General features: G+C 39.2%; 1 protein-coding gene across 2 annotated transcripts in view; it reads left to right on the top strand.

Moving 5' to 3' along the window:
• The first annotated feature begins 5044 nt into the window (after positions 1-5044).
• Positions 5045-17199, top strand: part of LOC122396425 (neutral ceramidase) — a 33649-nt gene continuing 21494 nt past the window's right edge. Inside the window, exons 1-8 of one of the 2 annotated variants that reach the window (XM_043394806.1) lie at positions 5045-5126; positions 5157-5179; positions 12110-12286; positions 12524-12667; positions 12787-12963; positions 13298-13425; positions 13486-13684; positions 13819-14025. In XM_043394806.1, coding sequence (XP_043250741.1) covers positions 12140-12286; positions 12524-12667; positions 12787-12963; positions 13298-13425; positions 13486-13684; positions 13819-14025 — 1002 coding nt within the window. In that variant the 5' untranslated portion in view covers positions 5045-5126; positions 5157-5179; positions 12110-12139. Of the gene's footprint in view, positions 5127-5156; positions 5180-6254; positions 6383-12109; positions 12287-12523; positions 12668-12786; positions 12964-13297; positions 13426-13485; positions 13685-13818; positions 14026-17199 lie in introns of those variants that run through there. The other variant, XM_043394807.1, reaches the window with a different exon arrangement.

Below are 17199 nucleotides of genomic sequence, written 5' to 3'. Positions count from 1 at the left end.
ATGAATAATTTTTATTCGCTTTGTCGGAATAGCGGTTTCGAACTGGTTTCACTTTCCTTGTGAAATCTTTTGTTTCTTCCGGAATTAAAACGATGCGCTTACTTTTCAGCGAAAAATTTCAACGCACGTAAACCTCTGTTCTGTTCGTATGTTAAGCGTAATAGGATCTCTGGTGTCGTTGACTTTTTTTTTATCGCTTATTGCGTACACGCAAGCCAGAAATGTGCAAAATGGGCACATACTTAACAACGGAACACTTTTCACTTGTTCGTATTAATTTCTTCGTATTCGGAAACAAAATATTCGAAATTTACAGAATTCTGATATTATAAATAACGTACGATTGATTATTAATTTTTTGCGGATTATAATTACTACTACAACTATAATCTTGGTTATTTTTCAGTTGAGAGCAATATTAATATTCATATTGTGTTTAAACATCTGGTTTTTTTCGCGTATTGCAAATACATATTACGTTTCACGGTCGTTTATTTTTATCTTTTCGAAGAAATACTCGTGATAAGAGAAGATGTCAATGGTTAATCGCCGGCTTATCTGCACGACCGTGTAAGTACCTAAGCTTCTGCTCGTTAAATCTTGATTATCCTTGTTTGAGTTAACGTTCACGCTCGGCACGCGTATTATAAAAAAATATCTTTTAATCTGAAACAAACACACGTTTCGAAAAATATTTAAAAATATTTTCGATCGATATAATTCCCAAAACAATCACGGACACTTTTTTATTTACGCGAAATAAATTTTAAATCGAGTTTATCGTGCGTACATTTATAATTGTACTGGAGGATTTTATTATTTTGTTACTCTAATCATGTTTTTCAAAAACGACACGATTGCTTTTTGCACGGTGTGTATGGATTTTGAATTCTAACCGGGTATCCGATGATTATTTGCAACGGATGCAGCGAACTTCGCGGGAAAAAATATTCCCCGACCCTGGTGTAATTGGATGAACGGTTTTAATTGGGAGAAATAATTTCTCGTGCCAGTACTAATTGGATTAAATTGAATCAGCGACTTCAATCCCGGCGAAACAATTGGTTTTCTGGAAACCAACCGAACAGAAAATCCTCACGTTTCTATTTTCGAATATTTCATTTGGAAACATACAATGTACAATAATTTCAGCTTCGAGTAATCGATAGTATATTGTATTTTCGATCCAGTATCTTTTTTCTTTATTACGTTTTTTAAACGCTTTTTTCATTTTTACGTCCAACTTTGTATGCATATATTTTATTACGCAACACTTGACGTGAGTTATCGTTCGTACTTAGTGTCATAGACATTTATGTGGATACAGATTTCTCTGAAGGTTAGAGAAACTATGCGGAGAACTAGTTTAATTAAGAATTAGCATCGAAACGACTGGGGGAAACTCTCGCTAGCATTGAATTGAGAATTATGATAATGAGAACAATATTAATGGGCTTGCCACTACTGACTCTATTAAAATAACTACTAACGAGTCGACAGGATTATTTACTGTATGATGAACTAATTAGTAAGTGGTCTATTATAGTGACTATTATGTTAAATCGTTGGTACTATATTAATTAGTGAGTCAAGTAACTTGGGTACTATACAGGCTGCTGAGTCAAGTAACTTAGCTACTATAATGCCCATTGAGTCAAGTAACTCAGCTACTATAATATCAACTGAGTCAAACAACTTAAGTTCTTCTTCTCACTAGAAAAATTACTAGATTATTCGTTCATCCACTAATCCACCTGTTGATCAAACATCTAACTACGCTTTTAGCTTGCTTGCCAGAGTACCTAACTATCGTTCAATGTCACCAGTTTCAAGGTGCAAATAAACAATAGTCACGCCGCCAGTAGGCAGTGTTATTACGTAGAAATTATTTCAGACGCTGTAACGCGGAATTGCGCAACATGGTTCTTTTACTTTCTCTTGCAACTGCTCGGCTCGCTCGGCCGGCAATCGATGAAAGTGACAGTCCCTGTTCTAGCGTTAGCTCGGCCACGTTCTCCTAGAACACGGATCGTTAAAATTCCATATTTTCTTTCCCCTCCGATCCACGAATAGATCCAAAGTGACTGGGGGCTCGCGTTCGTTCGAGCAGAAGACTAAGAGGTGACTGTGGTGACGGGGTCAAGTTGTTCCGGTGATAATTGTGCCATGCTAATGAAACGTGGCCCAGAAACAAGAAACTCTGAAGGCTGTCGAACTAGTAACGCTCACGACGCCCGGGACACCACGATTTTCTCGTAAAACCTTAGAAGATTACCGTCAACGAGATCACCAGGGGTCTCTTTGATCGACTAGGAGGCCTAGGAGTCTTGGACATGTAGACGTGGGACATTTGGGGACTGTAGAATACCTGGAAAACCTTATGTTTACAGGAGACCTAGGAGTCTAAAAAAACTCAGGGGTTCAAGAGATGAAGTAGGATTGGAAGACCTGGAAGGTCTCATGTATAAAAACACTCAGAAGGTCTACAGGATAGAGAAGTCTAGAAGACCCAAGAATCTAGGAGACTTAGGAGTCTAGGGGATCTAGGCTACCAAGTTTAAGGAATTTAGAAGATCTTAAGCAGTACGGGAAACCTAAGTGCACTTAGGAGCGTTGAAGATGTAGGAATACAGAAGAAAGGCTAGGAATCTAGAAGACCTAGAAACATGAGAGTCTAGATGGACTAGGAGTGTAGGAGACTCAGGAGTCTAGAAGACGGGAGACCTAGTAATACAAGGAAACCTACGTCTCAGGTGCATAGTGGACCTGGTGGTCTAAGGAACCTAGAAAATCTAGGTCCAGGATTCCTAGGAGTCCAGGAATCTAGGGAACCTGGGATCAGTTTTGCGATTACCTATGATGTCCTGTCTACTGACACTGTTAGGGGAATCCCAGAGTTCTGAATCCAAGATCCCGCAGACAGGTCGTTACACGATGGCCATACAAATTCCAGAACATAGAAGATGAGCAGACTGTGAGAAGAAAGTGTTGAAAGTTTCTCGAGGAAAGTGGCCGCGATATGAAAACCGGTCTTGCGGAAAAGGGATCTAAGAACGAAGTGGATGGTTGGATCCTCTCCACAACCTGTCCTCTAATGACCTCGGTAAGCATTATGTTAAACAGCACTTAGTCCTAAACGAATTGCATCAGAATAGGAATGAGGTATTCGAGTTATGGCACACTTTAATTAGCAATTCTGATAGTAATGGCGCTTTCTTTGTTTTGGTACTGTTGGTGCATTCGAGTTCGAAGTTGTCCCTCTTGCATCGCAACTTTCTAAGGAACGTCTTTGAACCGACGTTGGGTATTTAATTATAGCACTGTAAATCTTTGTTTAGCCGGAGGCTCATTTGACGTTTGAATTGCAAATTCGTTTTAAAGAAACGATGCACAAGAATGTAGTTGAAAGAAGGAGAACCGAGGGCAACGGGACATTCGTCATTTTCATTCATGGAATGCTCCATTTGCATTCGTGCCTTTGACTATGTCGTTTTAGAGGCTTCAAAGTCTCTTGTGCGTTTAATTGCATCATTACGATATCGTAACGCTTCATGAAAATGTATATTTATTGCGAAACATTTCGTTTTGAGTGCAGAACCGATGCATCGATCGGTCGGGGAGGTTAAACACTTGAAACTGGAGGACTCGAGGACTCTCTTCGTCCAATCATTCGAACGACCTCGTTTTTATTAATTTAATAGCGATTGCAATCAATTAAATTAATATTTTTAATATAACACTTTGGTGTAAATTATCGATTTCATTATATAAATATTAATTACTATTGTGAATGTAAGGGACCAAATGATTGCTGTAAACAACGAAGTAGTAAATTGTAGGTTAGTCTTCTTTTTTCTAGTAAAGTAGTTTACGGTTAACTCATTCTTATTATGAACAGTTTATTGCTCTCTGCGATTTACATAATACATTACATCTTGAGTTAGATTGTATAACAGATAGGTTAGGTTGTAATACATAATACATTACGTTAGAGGTAGGTTATAAACCAGCCTTATTCGCTGAAACACGCCCTTTCACTCAGTCCACTTTTTTGCTCTTCGGTTTTTATTTGGCGAATAAAGTCGTTACATGAAAATATATTAAAAATCAATAAATGTACCCCAGGGTTCGCTCGGTGTGCTCGTAGTGTGAGATTATATAGTGAAACCAATATTTTCAAACAACAATTTTGTTGAATAAAAGGTACAATCTGAATTACGCAATCAAAGACGCCTTTTATGCGGTTTCGTTTTGTTTCTGTTCGCCTTGTTTTCTCTCTCGTGTCGGTTCAATTGCGCGCAACAGAGAGGCGAAATAAAATACACAAAATAAATGGAATGCATAAAATATATAAAATAATATTTGTTGTACACAGAAACACAAAAAATAATAATGATTTATGTCTAAAGCAATGCTTGGATAACTGCAAGGCATTCTCGATCGGATAAGTGAACGGTGGTCACCGCAGCTCGACTTGCATTCTTCCGAGAACAGAAAATGAACCGTGCCTCTATAACTGCAAGCCTTCAGTCCCGTGTTTCTTTCAGTTATCCGAGCATTGTTATATCTCCTTGTCATAACAGTAATATGTGTAATCGGAGCATGGCAATAACTTAGAAAAATATTATTTCTTAAAACTATTGAGCCAGATACAGAATCGTAAAGGGTTAGGAGTTAATATAAGCATAAGCGACGGATATACGAGTTCATCGTCCACGTCGATGGTTTGCGCAGACACATACGTGCCGGCGTTCGTCCACAAAGGGTTAAAGCCACCGACGGAGCCAGACGCTCCCAACACAAATCTCCCGACGCGTCGCTCCGCTTCGAATATGATGATCCCGATAAGTAGACGCAGAGCCGCGCGACGGGTCTGTACGAATCATCGGCCCTGCCAGGAAGAAAAGAAAAAGAAGGACGGATGCGGCGTCAGAGCGAGACACAGTGCCCATGAGAATAGCCGTAGGATCATTTCCGTTACCCCTTCCAAGCCGCCTGGCCACGCTAGTCTGAGCGTGTTTGATGTTTCGAACCAGAGTCTTCGTGGTGACGGCCCGACGAACCGTGCTCTGGTCGATTTCGCGCTCTTTCGATCGATCGTACATGCGATCGATCCCTCGAAGTCTCCGAGATTTTCTGTGCCGCGACTCCGGTGACCATGTGTTCGCTGTTGTGACACGTGAGTACGATTTCATACTTTGCACCGCGAAAACGGCACCTGTTCTCAGCTTTCCAATCGCAATATGCAACCGTCCGTTTACCAAATTGTTTATTTAAGTTAATAGATATTTATATTAATTTTTATAGTGATACAATCAATATTAAGGTTCACTTTATGAGTAGAAAATTTGCTACGATAAATATGGGACAATCCATAGTCGTTTCGGTGTCAAGTAACTTAAAAGCGACTACTCTTTTAATTAGTCATTTCCAGTTACTTGGAGGAGATTGATTTACGATAATAGATAGCGCTAGAATTAATTTTAAAACGTAATTTACAAATAGAAAATTTGTAAACTACCCCCATTGTAACTTTAGTGTTTATTTAAGAAGTTCGATTCTCGAGAAACAGCCTCGAAATGCGGAAAGTTTTCTTCGAATTTCGAGGTGGAATTCATGGAAACGTTTTCCGTTTTGTTTTGCTCGTCCTTTGTTTTGTTTACATCGTCGGTCGTGGAAGTCTTTTTATATATTTTGTTCGTTTGTACCGTGAGAGCGTTGTTTTGTTTACATCGTCGATGGACAAACCAGCCAGTGTTACGTAATTTTCTTTCTTTCGAGCGATCGAACTCTCGTTCGATGTTCTGCGGATGGTGCTGCACTCGATTCGCATAGTTCGCCGTGCATGAATGCTATCTGAGCACGTGCTGCTTCGTGACGGTATTTGCGCCGGGAGATAAGAATGACGACTTCGCAGTGATATCATCGCCCCACCTGTATCTACTGAGCATATATTTATTGTAAATTATAACTTCACCTAGCTTGGGCATTGTTGTTCGACGGTGAACGAGGAACATCGGTTAATTTAAATTTATCTTGAGTGGTCGATAATCATTATCCGATCGTTTAACGACAAGCGCGAGCAGTATCGGTAGAAAAATCGGTGTCTCTGAAAAGTGAAAGCGTTTGCTCCACCACGCAATCGATGAACTCAGTCGAAATCCTCCAGCATCCACTTGGCACGTTGTCCGATCTCTCAGTATCTCGCCAACCGATCTCGGTGTTTGTTCGCGATTCGCAGGAGAGGATAATATCTCGATCGAAATCGATAATCGGGCCGATTGAAATAGTGTAAATAACCAAACTATATCGAACGATCGATCGTCGATATAATTTAACATGGTTTCTAACAGTTAGAGAAGTTGTATTGTTAACAACAATTGTGAGTAATTAATAAATAGTGTTGCAAATTGAAATTGGGAAGATCGGTAAGGACGAAGTAAGAAATTTTGTACTTTTTAAGGTGGAAAAATGGTTGAAATTTAATTTGTTGTTATTCTAACCGATTTTTAGTTTCAATTTGTAACGGTTATTGTGTCGTCGTTGATCAGAATGAAAAGATCGGTAACGAAGAAGTAATAAATTTTAATTTGTTGTTATTCTAACCAATTTTGACTTTGATTCGACAAATTGATAAGTTCGATTTTTTGTATTTTAATTTATTTTGCTCGAAATCGTAATTATCTTTCGATTTGTGGTGAGAACTGGAGCAGTAGGTCAAGTAGAAAGATCGAGACGATCGGTCTCGTCGAAGAAAATCCCGTCGATCTGAACTCGAGGTGAACGTCAAACTTGCTTCGCGAAATATTCGGAGAAAATGCAGACCCAGAAATTGTGCATCCATAGGCATATACTGGGTGGAACGTTTAAAACGAGTCTCCTGAATAACTCTCAATACTACCTCGCTTCTTGCATGAAATCACTTTTGTTTTAAAAAATCATTATTCTACAGAATTTTGCCATACAAAGTCATACCATTTGGAAACAAGGGTCCTTTGTATCTTTCTTATTCTTCCGTAAAAATATTGACATCAGATTTTGTCCCCTCAGAAAAAAAGCGAGACTTATTTAAAGCGCTTTGATCTATCGCCAAAAGTAAATGAGTCATTCGGGTGGTCTGTTTTAAATAACTCACCCAGTATAGATCGCGTTGTCGGTAGAATTTAATTGTTTTGGAGGTGCGTTGCGGACGCGACGGGCGGATGTCACTGAAAAGCGTTAGAATTAAGTTGAAACGATGAATCATACCAGAGGCAGCGTGGCGCCATTTCTGGGTAATCGCTGCACGAAATTAACCTTAATCGCCTCTGATAATAGAGCTCACTAGAAAGCGACCGACTCCGAGACTGAACGAACTTTTGTTTCGGTGAGTGCATCTCCGCGAATACATTCTTTTCCTCAATTTTATAATAATTTTCAGTTGTACATCTAACCTAAATCTATCCTCACATAAAATAAATTACTTCTAGGATATGATACCTAACTTAGACTAAACGAATCAATTCACGGTTTTGTAGGTCACCTCGAAGTCTGACTCACGTCTAACCTAATGTAAACAAATGGTGCACGACCTTCAAACGACCTTCACGGTCCCCGTGCCTCTCTAACGGAAAAACAACTCTCTCCAGTTATTAAACAGCAAAAATATTATTCAAATGGAACGTTCTTTACGAAACTTGAAGATTCAAGTGATATGCAATAAGTAATTAAGATTAGATTAGGTTATTTCAACCCACTTCAGAAACACTCTGTAGATGTAAAATCTCGTAATAAAACTGTCGATGCGTGTAAAAATACTAACTGCGAAGCGCATGGCATGATGCAGGTATACAATTTCTGCAAACCTCGGAACAATGGGCATTCTTGTGACCGACGAATGGTACTATTGAATCGAGCTGCAGGTGTTGTCACGCGAGAACTGTACAGTCCTAATAAGGATTGCATCGCGAATCGCCTAGCCACGTAATCCGATCACGTTACCGTCTGCTTACGCAAAATCATTTCAGTCGAACGTCACACGAATTTGACCGTTCCTTTTCTAATACAGTTATCACGTTAAGTGTCACGATTGGTCGTGTCCCCCCTAACTGACCCTGTCACAGCCACGGAGCAATGACTTTAGCCAGCCATAACAATATGATCTCCATTAAGACGTGGACCCAACAACGTGAGAAGTAATTTGACAATACTGTGAACTCTTTAGAGAAAATTTAAAATCTCTAAACTCTGTGATAACATGGACAGAAACCTCCAGAGTTGTGCAAAATCTGATTAGGTTTGCTGCAATACGATTACACAAATTCACACTCCAATTGCACTGTAAGCGTACCATGTTAAATGTAATCGGATTACATTTTGCCCAGCTCTGCTTCCATGTTCAATATAGTTATACCCTTCGAGAGGATTCAAATTGGGTGAAATATTGGGTCTGAAATTGAGTTACTCTAACGAAGTATCTACCTCAAAGCTAGGTATCTTTTAATACAACCTTCTTTAAAGTAGCTCTCTACTGATATACATCCGCTTTAATGTCATTGCAATTCCTGGAAAGATCGCTGAAAGACTTAGTGGGAGGATGTTAAGCTCTGTCACGTTCACTTTAATCCTGTCAGGGTTACTTGGTCTTCCATTTAACTCCATTCTGATCCTGAGCAGTGAGGATGAGTGAAAGGGTCGATGGTCTGGGTGATAGTATTCCTCGCCAATTAAAGATCTCCAATGGTAATCGATCCTCTAAACATCTGTTTACTTATTCCTCAAACCACTCCTCTTGTACCCTAGAGAAGTTCCCATGCTCTTTTCTTTTTCACTCCATTATTTATGGGCTTAATATTGCAAACATAACTACACAACCCAACGATGAACCTGTCTATCTACCACCACCTAACGCGAATAACAACTATATATCAAAGCTAGTTTTGAGGAGGAAGCAAGGTTCTTAGTACTCTTAATCGCCCAACATGCAACAAAGTTTCCCCTATTATAGTCTGCAAATTTCCTCGAACTTTCTAACAAATAACATACATCGGATTAAGTATTTTCCTTGCTGCGATACGTCACTCTTGAAGCTAATAACACGGACACCTCGATCCACGGATCGTGGGAAATCCTATCTTCTACAGACTTCTTAAGCTGATATTGATCGAAGCTTATGTGTCCCATAGGGTCCGTCCTTTTGGGAATGTGTCGCGACATTTTGTTACCATTGTTCCCAGCTCCATCAGAGAACGATCGTTCTGGCAGTGGTGCGAGCCTTACAGTTATTGTCTATTTAAGATGCCTGACGTCACTTCTCGTTGATCAACAATCACACTTGTTCAGCCGATCAATTACAAAGTAAGAGGATGCTACTAGTGTTAACTAAGTGGCGACAGAGCTCTTATTGATGGTTTTAGAGTACCACATGACTTCCAAGATTTGGCTGTATCTCTTTAGAAGTACCTATCATTTGATTATCTTCTGACAAATCCTTTTTGAATGGCATGTTCATGTTTCATCAACATTATACCTAGTATCATGAGAGATTGGAGGATTATTTGATCACCAATCATAGATTTTAGTTAGACCATGTTGTTCAAAAACATATTTTAAAGAAAAATCAACAGGAGGTGGGTGCCTAAATATTTCGACGAAAAAAAAAATTTTAAATCGTTTTAAAAAAATTATTTTTAGCTAGGGGGGTTAATTGCAATCATTTTTGGTGAACACACATACCACCGAAATTCTACGTACTTTTGAGAAAAAAATTCTTTACCGAAAATTCGATGTCTGATCGAGACATTCCGATTCCCCTGAAATTTCATGCGTATGTTTAAAAAGGTCGTAACTTCTGCACGGATCGGAGGATTTTACTGTTTCAAATTGCAAATTGACAAATGTTTATTAGCATGTTGGCGGCGAGGAGCAAAATATTTTAATTTAATTTTTCTGTTTTATTGGAAGTGAAACTTTTGACAGACGATAGACCCTAAGAGTAGAACTCCAATTTGTCTCGCCACAATCTTGTCGTTCCGACGCTCCAACGCCTGCAACCGATTTTATTGAAGAATTGATAGTCTCGAGGGTGTCCTGGTGATTTCGTTGCACGATATTTCAAAGCATTATGCTTCCACGATCCTCTTATCCGTCGCTGTGACAGGAATAGCGGGGTGGCCGCCAGACACCTAACAGGCATTCTTATTCCGACACATTCCAGGTTGCCTTAATACCCATCGAAAGTGGCTTTATAACCTTCGACCGTACGTATCGGAATTTCCAAAAGCCTCGGGAAGATTTCGTTCAGCGGAGGAAACTTCGTTTCGTCACGTCGACTTATCTTTTGCCTATCTTGGCGATCGAAAACATTGATTGCGTAAAGAGAATAGGATTTTGATGACGGATCGGACGTTAATCGATGCGTGAAACATGCGAAGAATTTGTTTTCTTCCTTTTCGTACAGTTTCTAATTTTGTGTGTTATGTAATAATTCCAGGAATCGTGTAACTCAAGGTCGATACGTGATTTCATCTTTCGAATAAACTTGAGAATAATACGTCGATGGACTAAACGGAATTCTTACATCGATGTCCCAATTTATCCATATTCATTAGCCTCAAATTACGACTATTTTTAGTATTGATATATTTTATGCACGAATGTGTGTATACAGAGAATAAATAAATAAAATAGGAAGTGCTTAAGTGGGTAAAATTCAGGATGGAACTAAAGAGCTGTTATCAAGTGCTCAACTCAATCATTAAATGCTAGTATAACTTTCCCTGCTACATATATCGAGGGACGAAACTTGTTGTGGTTCAGGATATTGCAGATTTTATTTATTTTCTCGGAAGTAAGCTTTCCTTTCGTCTGTCAAGTTTCTTGCATACTTATTCACATTAATAGCTACAACAACAGTAATAATACATAATACAGATATTTAATAAATTGCAAAACAAGAATAGTACTATTGTTCGAACCATTCGTCAATATTTGTTTAAAATTTAAGAGTCTGGGGGTGGTTTCTCCCTTGAAGTTCGAAGGCAGCATCGAAATATGGCATAGTTGTTGGACCAATCATCAGTTGTACCAAGTTTCATGAAAATTTTCATCCCTTGCGAACGTGACAAATTGACTACGACAGTTTCGGTTCAAGATTGCCTTGAAACATAAATTTTATTTCGTATGCTACAGTCGCATACATCATATTAAAACTTATACATTTTTTTGCATGATTTATCGGAACCTTTCCCTTCGCAAATAGTTCTCTTTTGTCGTCTGCGCGGGTTTCGGAATATATTTCGAAGCGTAATATATGCATTAAATAGTCTAAAAAATTTTTAAAATAAAAGTTGATCAGTTTTTGATCAGTGGACGTTAAAAATTCCGAAAAAAACTGTTGCAATAGTGGGCTAACTGGTTTTAAATCACCGTTGTTGTGAAACACGGTCCTTCAATTCTGACGAACGCTCGTACTAATTGAGCCCAGCTCCGAGCAGCCAATTTGCGTCTGATCGCGATCGAAGTTGACATCGTGACACTGAAGTTTCCCCTTCCTCGTCTATGGCTTCCACCCGTCGTACACTCTTAGCGCGATAAGCCACGCGATTTATCATTCGGATGATCGTAAACATCGCCAAGCCCCATTACAGTAATTTTTTCCAAAGTGCCACGATTTTTCTCTCGAAAAGTGTCACAAAGTTATATTCATCTCCCCGCCACTTCCTGCAACTGCCTGTACCTAACGAGCCCCTGGATTATCTTCGAAACACATTTGCCATTGTTAAAAAAAAAAAGACTTCTGGATCTTTTCTTCCCTGCAATTGTGATTTGAAAATAACAGAAAAATCCGTTATTTATATAAAAGGCAAAGTCTGTGTGTTTGTTCCAAAGTTTGTAGAGGAGTAGTTCTCATTTTTGACGTTAGATGACGCCACCAAAATTTTGTAGCGTGTATTTTAAAAGGGGCACACCACTCCAATGAATTGTAAAATATTCCACAACAACAGGTTCAAAGATTGATGGGTTATCTGGTATTCATTCTAATCTACGACGAATCCTTATCTCGTCGATCGACTACGATAAAAAGCGTGGGAAACGAAAATATGAGATGCAGTCGATTCTTTGATTTCAGCGCGATCAGACCGTAGGGCCAGAAAGCTGAATGGAGACATCAGCCAGCAGACGCTCGCAGATCCTTGGATTGGTCTCGCTATGGTTCCTACAAATCGCGTTGCCCACTGCGCATGCGTCCTACAGCATTGGCGTGGGCAGAGCTGACACCACCGGACCCACTGCTGAAATCAATTTTGTTGGTATCCAGTTTCTGATTTAATTTTCTATTTATATCTAAAATTTTTTGATTGATCAGTGGTGGGTGAAACAACTGCACTGAATTACTTTTTGAATAATTATATATGTAAAAATTAAATGAAAATATTATTAAATAAACTTGAGAAAGATACCTACCCTGGCGGATCGATTAAAAACAAATAACCAGGCTTTTATTCCGTGCGACGACGAATCGAAAAGATTGTTTGGTTTCCAGATGGGCTATGCGAAAATCGATCAAAAGGGATCAGGACTCCATCTTCGAACATTCTCCCGCGCGTTCATCATAGATGATGGCGAGGAGAGGTTCGTTTTCGTCAGCGTGGACAGCGCGATGATAGGAAACGGCATTCGACAGGCGGTAATTCTTCAGTTCTCCATTGATAATTTTTTTGCGGGGGTTTAGAACCCAACTCAAATCGTGGAGCTTCGTTAATTCGAACTTAATGAGAACCCACGTGGTGTTTGTCATTATTACAGGTGCTGCAGAAACTGCACACGCAGTTCGGTGACATGTACACGGACAAGAACGTGATGGTCAGTGGCACGCACTCCCATTCCACTCCAGGTGGCTTCATGTTAGACATGCTCTTCGACCTCACTGTGTTCGGATTCGTTAAGGAAACGTTCAATACGATGGTCGAAGGAATAGCTAAGGTGATTATGATGCAAGTTAATCGACGTAGGAGTAAAACAAAATAAACATTTTTATTTTTACATATCTTTGCTAAAATATCACCACTAGATTGCTGGCATTCCCCGGATAAAAATGATTCCAAACACAGCTCAATTCTAACCATTTTTAGTCACTAAAATATTTAACTCGAGCTCTTGCAAATTTCAAAAATAATTAAAACAGGTTTTAAACATATTAAACGTAGTTCGAACAGGGTCGTGCTTGAACTCATTTCCATCAGGAAAATCTCGTCGATATATTAATAGTATTGCCATGAAGATATAATGGAGTCCATAAAAATGTTAATTGTTGCAGAGTATCGAACGTGCCCACAATAACATAGTGTCAGGTCGGATCTTAATCGCCCACGGGGAGGTCCTTGACGCTAATATCAACAGAAGTCCTTCGGCATACCTCAACAATCCGCAGTCTGAGAGAGACAGGTGTGTAACGACCAGTCATTATCCAATCATTCGGAGATTAATTAATACTCTTATTCTCAGGTATAAATACAACGTCGATAAGACTCTGACCCAAATCCAGTTCATTGGAGCGGACAACAAGCCTCTGGGTGCCATTAATTGGTTCCCAGTGCATCCAACTAGTATGAATAACACTAATCATTTGGTGTCCAGTGACAACGTCGGCTACGCCTCCATTCTTTTTGAGAAAGCGATGAACGGAGATAGTTTGGTTGGCCAGGTGAGACGTCCTTAATAATAGCAGTAGATCAACTGCTTAATTCCTAAACGCGCTAATCAAGGTAGTTAAAGGACCACGTGGTAAGATAATGTAACCAGTGTCTGACACGAAGATCCTTTATTCGTTGGAATTAGGGTTCGTTCGTAGCGACATTCGCCTCCACCAATTTGGGCGACGTTTCTCCGAACACTCGCGGCCCAAAATGCGAGTTTTCGGGTAAAAATTGCTCGGCTCAGTACACGTGTCCTGGAAAAAAGGAGATGTGCTTCGCTTCTGGGCCAGGAAAGGACATGTTCGAGAGTACCAGCATCATCGCGAACAAGATCTTCAAGGAGTCATGGGTGAGTCATTTTTTCTTGCCACCTTCTTTTCAACGGTGGTTAAATAGTGTCAAAACTAATTGCAAATATCGAAAATATTGAGGTGAAATTTTTCGATATTTGCTCTCTTGTTTATGCTAGGTAGCTAACTCGTAATGGTATGACGCTATATCCGTTAATTAATTAAAACTTTGCAGTAATGGAACTTGTCACTGAATAGCAATCTAGGGAATAATATAGTCCATTCAAGACACGTCCTAACTCTAACTCGCCTCGGTTTATCCTTTCGAAGGAAATCTGTTATACCGTACACAATGGCGTCGGAATGAAATAACAGAGCATTGTGAATATTGTCAATATATCTCCCCTATAAGGATGCAATTAACAGCCAGTCAGTGGCACGATATGCTTACCTATCAACGCAGAGTTGACTTCGTAGCGTGTATACCGGGTGTCCCGGGAGTTACACGATTTAGTTGCATGGATGTATCAAAGTGAAGGTTAACAAGTTTATATTCTAAATGAAAAAGAATAATAATGAAATCTAGATAACGAAGAAAAATAGTTAAATGAAAAAGCTTCATTCTAAAGGTACTTTAGTAATCTTGCTTGAATCTGGAGAGAACATCAATTCGAGGAAACTGTAAACAACAATTAGTAATAGACTAAACGGCGTGTAACGATGGAATCGCTAATTGCGTTAAAACTTCCAGTTCCTCCGCGAGAAAACCCGTAATTAAAATACACGGTGTTTGTTAATGAACAATATTCTAGTAAGAAGCGTAAGAAAAAAAAAGCAGAGTACGGACGAAATCATAGACACGGGGAGCAAAGATAGCGATCGGTGGATTAAAGTAAATGCACTCGGCAGACCGTAATGCGGTTGGTACACTATTAATTAAAAATGAAATAAACTGTGTTGATTGTTCAGACAGCCGGGAAGTCGCTTTGCCACGATTTTCCTTTCATCCGCCAGGATTTTTAGAGAGATTAAATAACTATGCAAGAATTAAAAAAATGTAAAATAAGAGATTTTAAGTCAATGTTAATAATTTGACTTCTTATTCAGTCTTGTCGGGTATGTTCTTGAAACTCCCGCTAGGTGGCTACTGCTACGATTCTTTTCTCGCTTTCGATCATTCGCATCTAGTATAGGACTTGTTAATTTTATTTTGTCCGTGTGAAATAAAAATTTATGTTGTTGATCGTGATTAAAGTAACGATTGGACAATTTGGTCGAGTCGATAGCAGGAAGCGTAACTTGCAAACGATGAGATTAGATCCGGGGGGAAATGCTGAGCACGACAAACTGTTTACGTTAGCGACAAATGTTGCGGGAGCAGGAGATTTCATCTCGACAATTCTGCTTTCGCAATCTTTCTCCCGTTTCCCTAAACTGTTTACGGAAACGGAAACCTTGACCAAAGTTACGAACTACACTGATGTCTTCTTCGCCTCATTAACTCCATACAAACCCATGTGACGCTGATGTCACGTATCCATACATCATCGCGGACTGTAACGTGTCGATTTTTATGAAACTTTGCATAAATATTCACTGACGCAACTCAACATCTCGACTTTAAGGGAGAAACCACCCCTTATATCAGAGCTCCCATTTTATTTGTGCCTGTATAACTTTTAAATAAATATTTTTTAATATCTGTTATAGCTTAAAAGTTACATAATCGCGAAGAAAATGGAGGCTCTGATATAAGGAGTATAATCGAAAAGCAGCAACAATTATATATGGCATAGTTTCAAGGTTGGGCCAATAAAAATTTGTGAAAATTTCAATTCGTATCTCGCAATCAATCTTTACAAACGAGCTATTATACAGTATTTTCCGAAGACAAAAATAATTAAGGTTAAATGGGGTTAAAACACTCGCCTCGTTTGATCAGATTAATAAGTCATTGTAATTGAGCATCGCCATCTTTGGGAGTGCTTCAAGGTGACTTCATTGTCCCTAGAATGGCGTGTTTTTCTTTCGTAGATAAACAAAAGTCGACTCACGATTCCATCTGACTTCGTTATTAATTACCCGAGAGAATAATTCCAGCGAGCACAGACGCGTCCGGGCTGGAAATTATAGCAGGGGTTCTTAACTTTATTTCTGTTATCTTTTTAAGAGTCGGATGATTCATACAAACTGTCTTGTACAAAAATATATTTAGCTTCTTAAATTAAAAGTGTACAATGTACGTTATTTTTTTGTCGTATTATATCAATTTTAGATTGTAGGATTTTTTGAGGTTAGTAGACGCAGAAACTTTTATACAATAGCTTTTATTGAGTACAAGCTTAGTTCCTATTTACAGAAAATGTGTAATAATACTTTACAGTTAAAAAAAATATAGATTCGACTCGCGGCGCACCTTTCATGTAGAACGATCAGCTGTGTTCCCAGTTCGTTGGTTCCTAGAAGTAGCACTGTGTCGTTTTCAATCCGTAACCAGATGGCGCTGAACTCAAATAGTTTGCAAACTTAATTAACAAACTTGTTAAACTCTCATAACTAAACTTAACAAACAAAACTACTAAATTTGATTTCTACTATGATCTTGTTCGTCCCAAAACCTCATGATTCTAACCTCAAAATTTCAATCGTTCCAATCCCTAGTGTAATGACCCTAACCTCAAATAATTGGCACGATTTGCAAACTTTGCTAAAACGAAATTCTCTTCCGGTTTTATCCAATGCCCAAGTCGACAATCTCAACTCGCGACGATTCTAATCCCCGCAAAACCTTCTAATTGCGCAATCTGATCTTAACGACGTCTCCGCTTTCCGTCCAGCAAAAAAATGGCGCCGGATTTTCGCGCCTGTTCCACTTCCTTTGGGAGCGTACCAAACGGAACGCGATGGAAAGTTCTCGTCTGGCTTTTCATTAATTTTCAGGTACCCGAGCAGTTTTTCTACCCGCTTTCTACTAGTTAAGGAACGGTAAATCTCGTTTACATATTCGCCGTGTACAATCGTTTCGACTTTAAGGATCCGTTTTCCACGAACGAAAATTTACTCGCGAAACTCCCAGTCGTCGATCGGAGAAAACATTTTCAAGAAAAATTGCATCGAATAGGGTTCCGTCGAACCACCCTGATCGATACGGGCACACGAAACTGGAGTTGCAAACGTAGATACGAATTCTCAGAATATCTTTTCGAACTCTTCGGAAAACTGAACTCGAGAAA

This window comes from Colletes gigas, unplaced genomic scaffold (genome assembly GCF_013123115.1).
Source record: "Colletes gigas isolate AHSC1104 unplaced genomic scaffold, ASM1312311v1 Colletes_gigas_Sc00007, whole genome shotgun sequence".
Lineage (NCBI taxonomy): Eukaryota > Metazoa > Arthropoda > Insecta > Hymenoptera > Colletidae > Colletes > Colletes gigas.
This window is presented reverse-complemented; position numbering and strand designations above follow the sequence as displayed.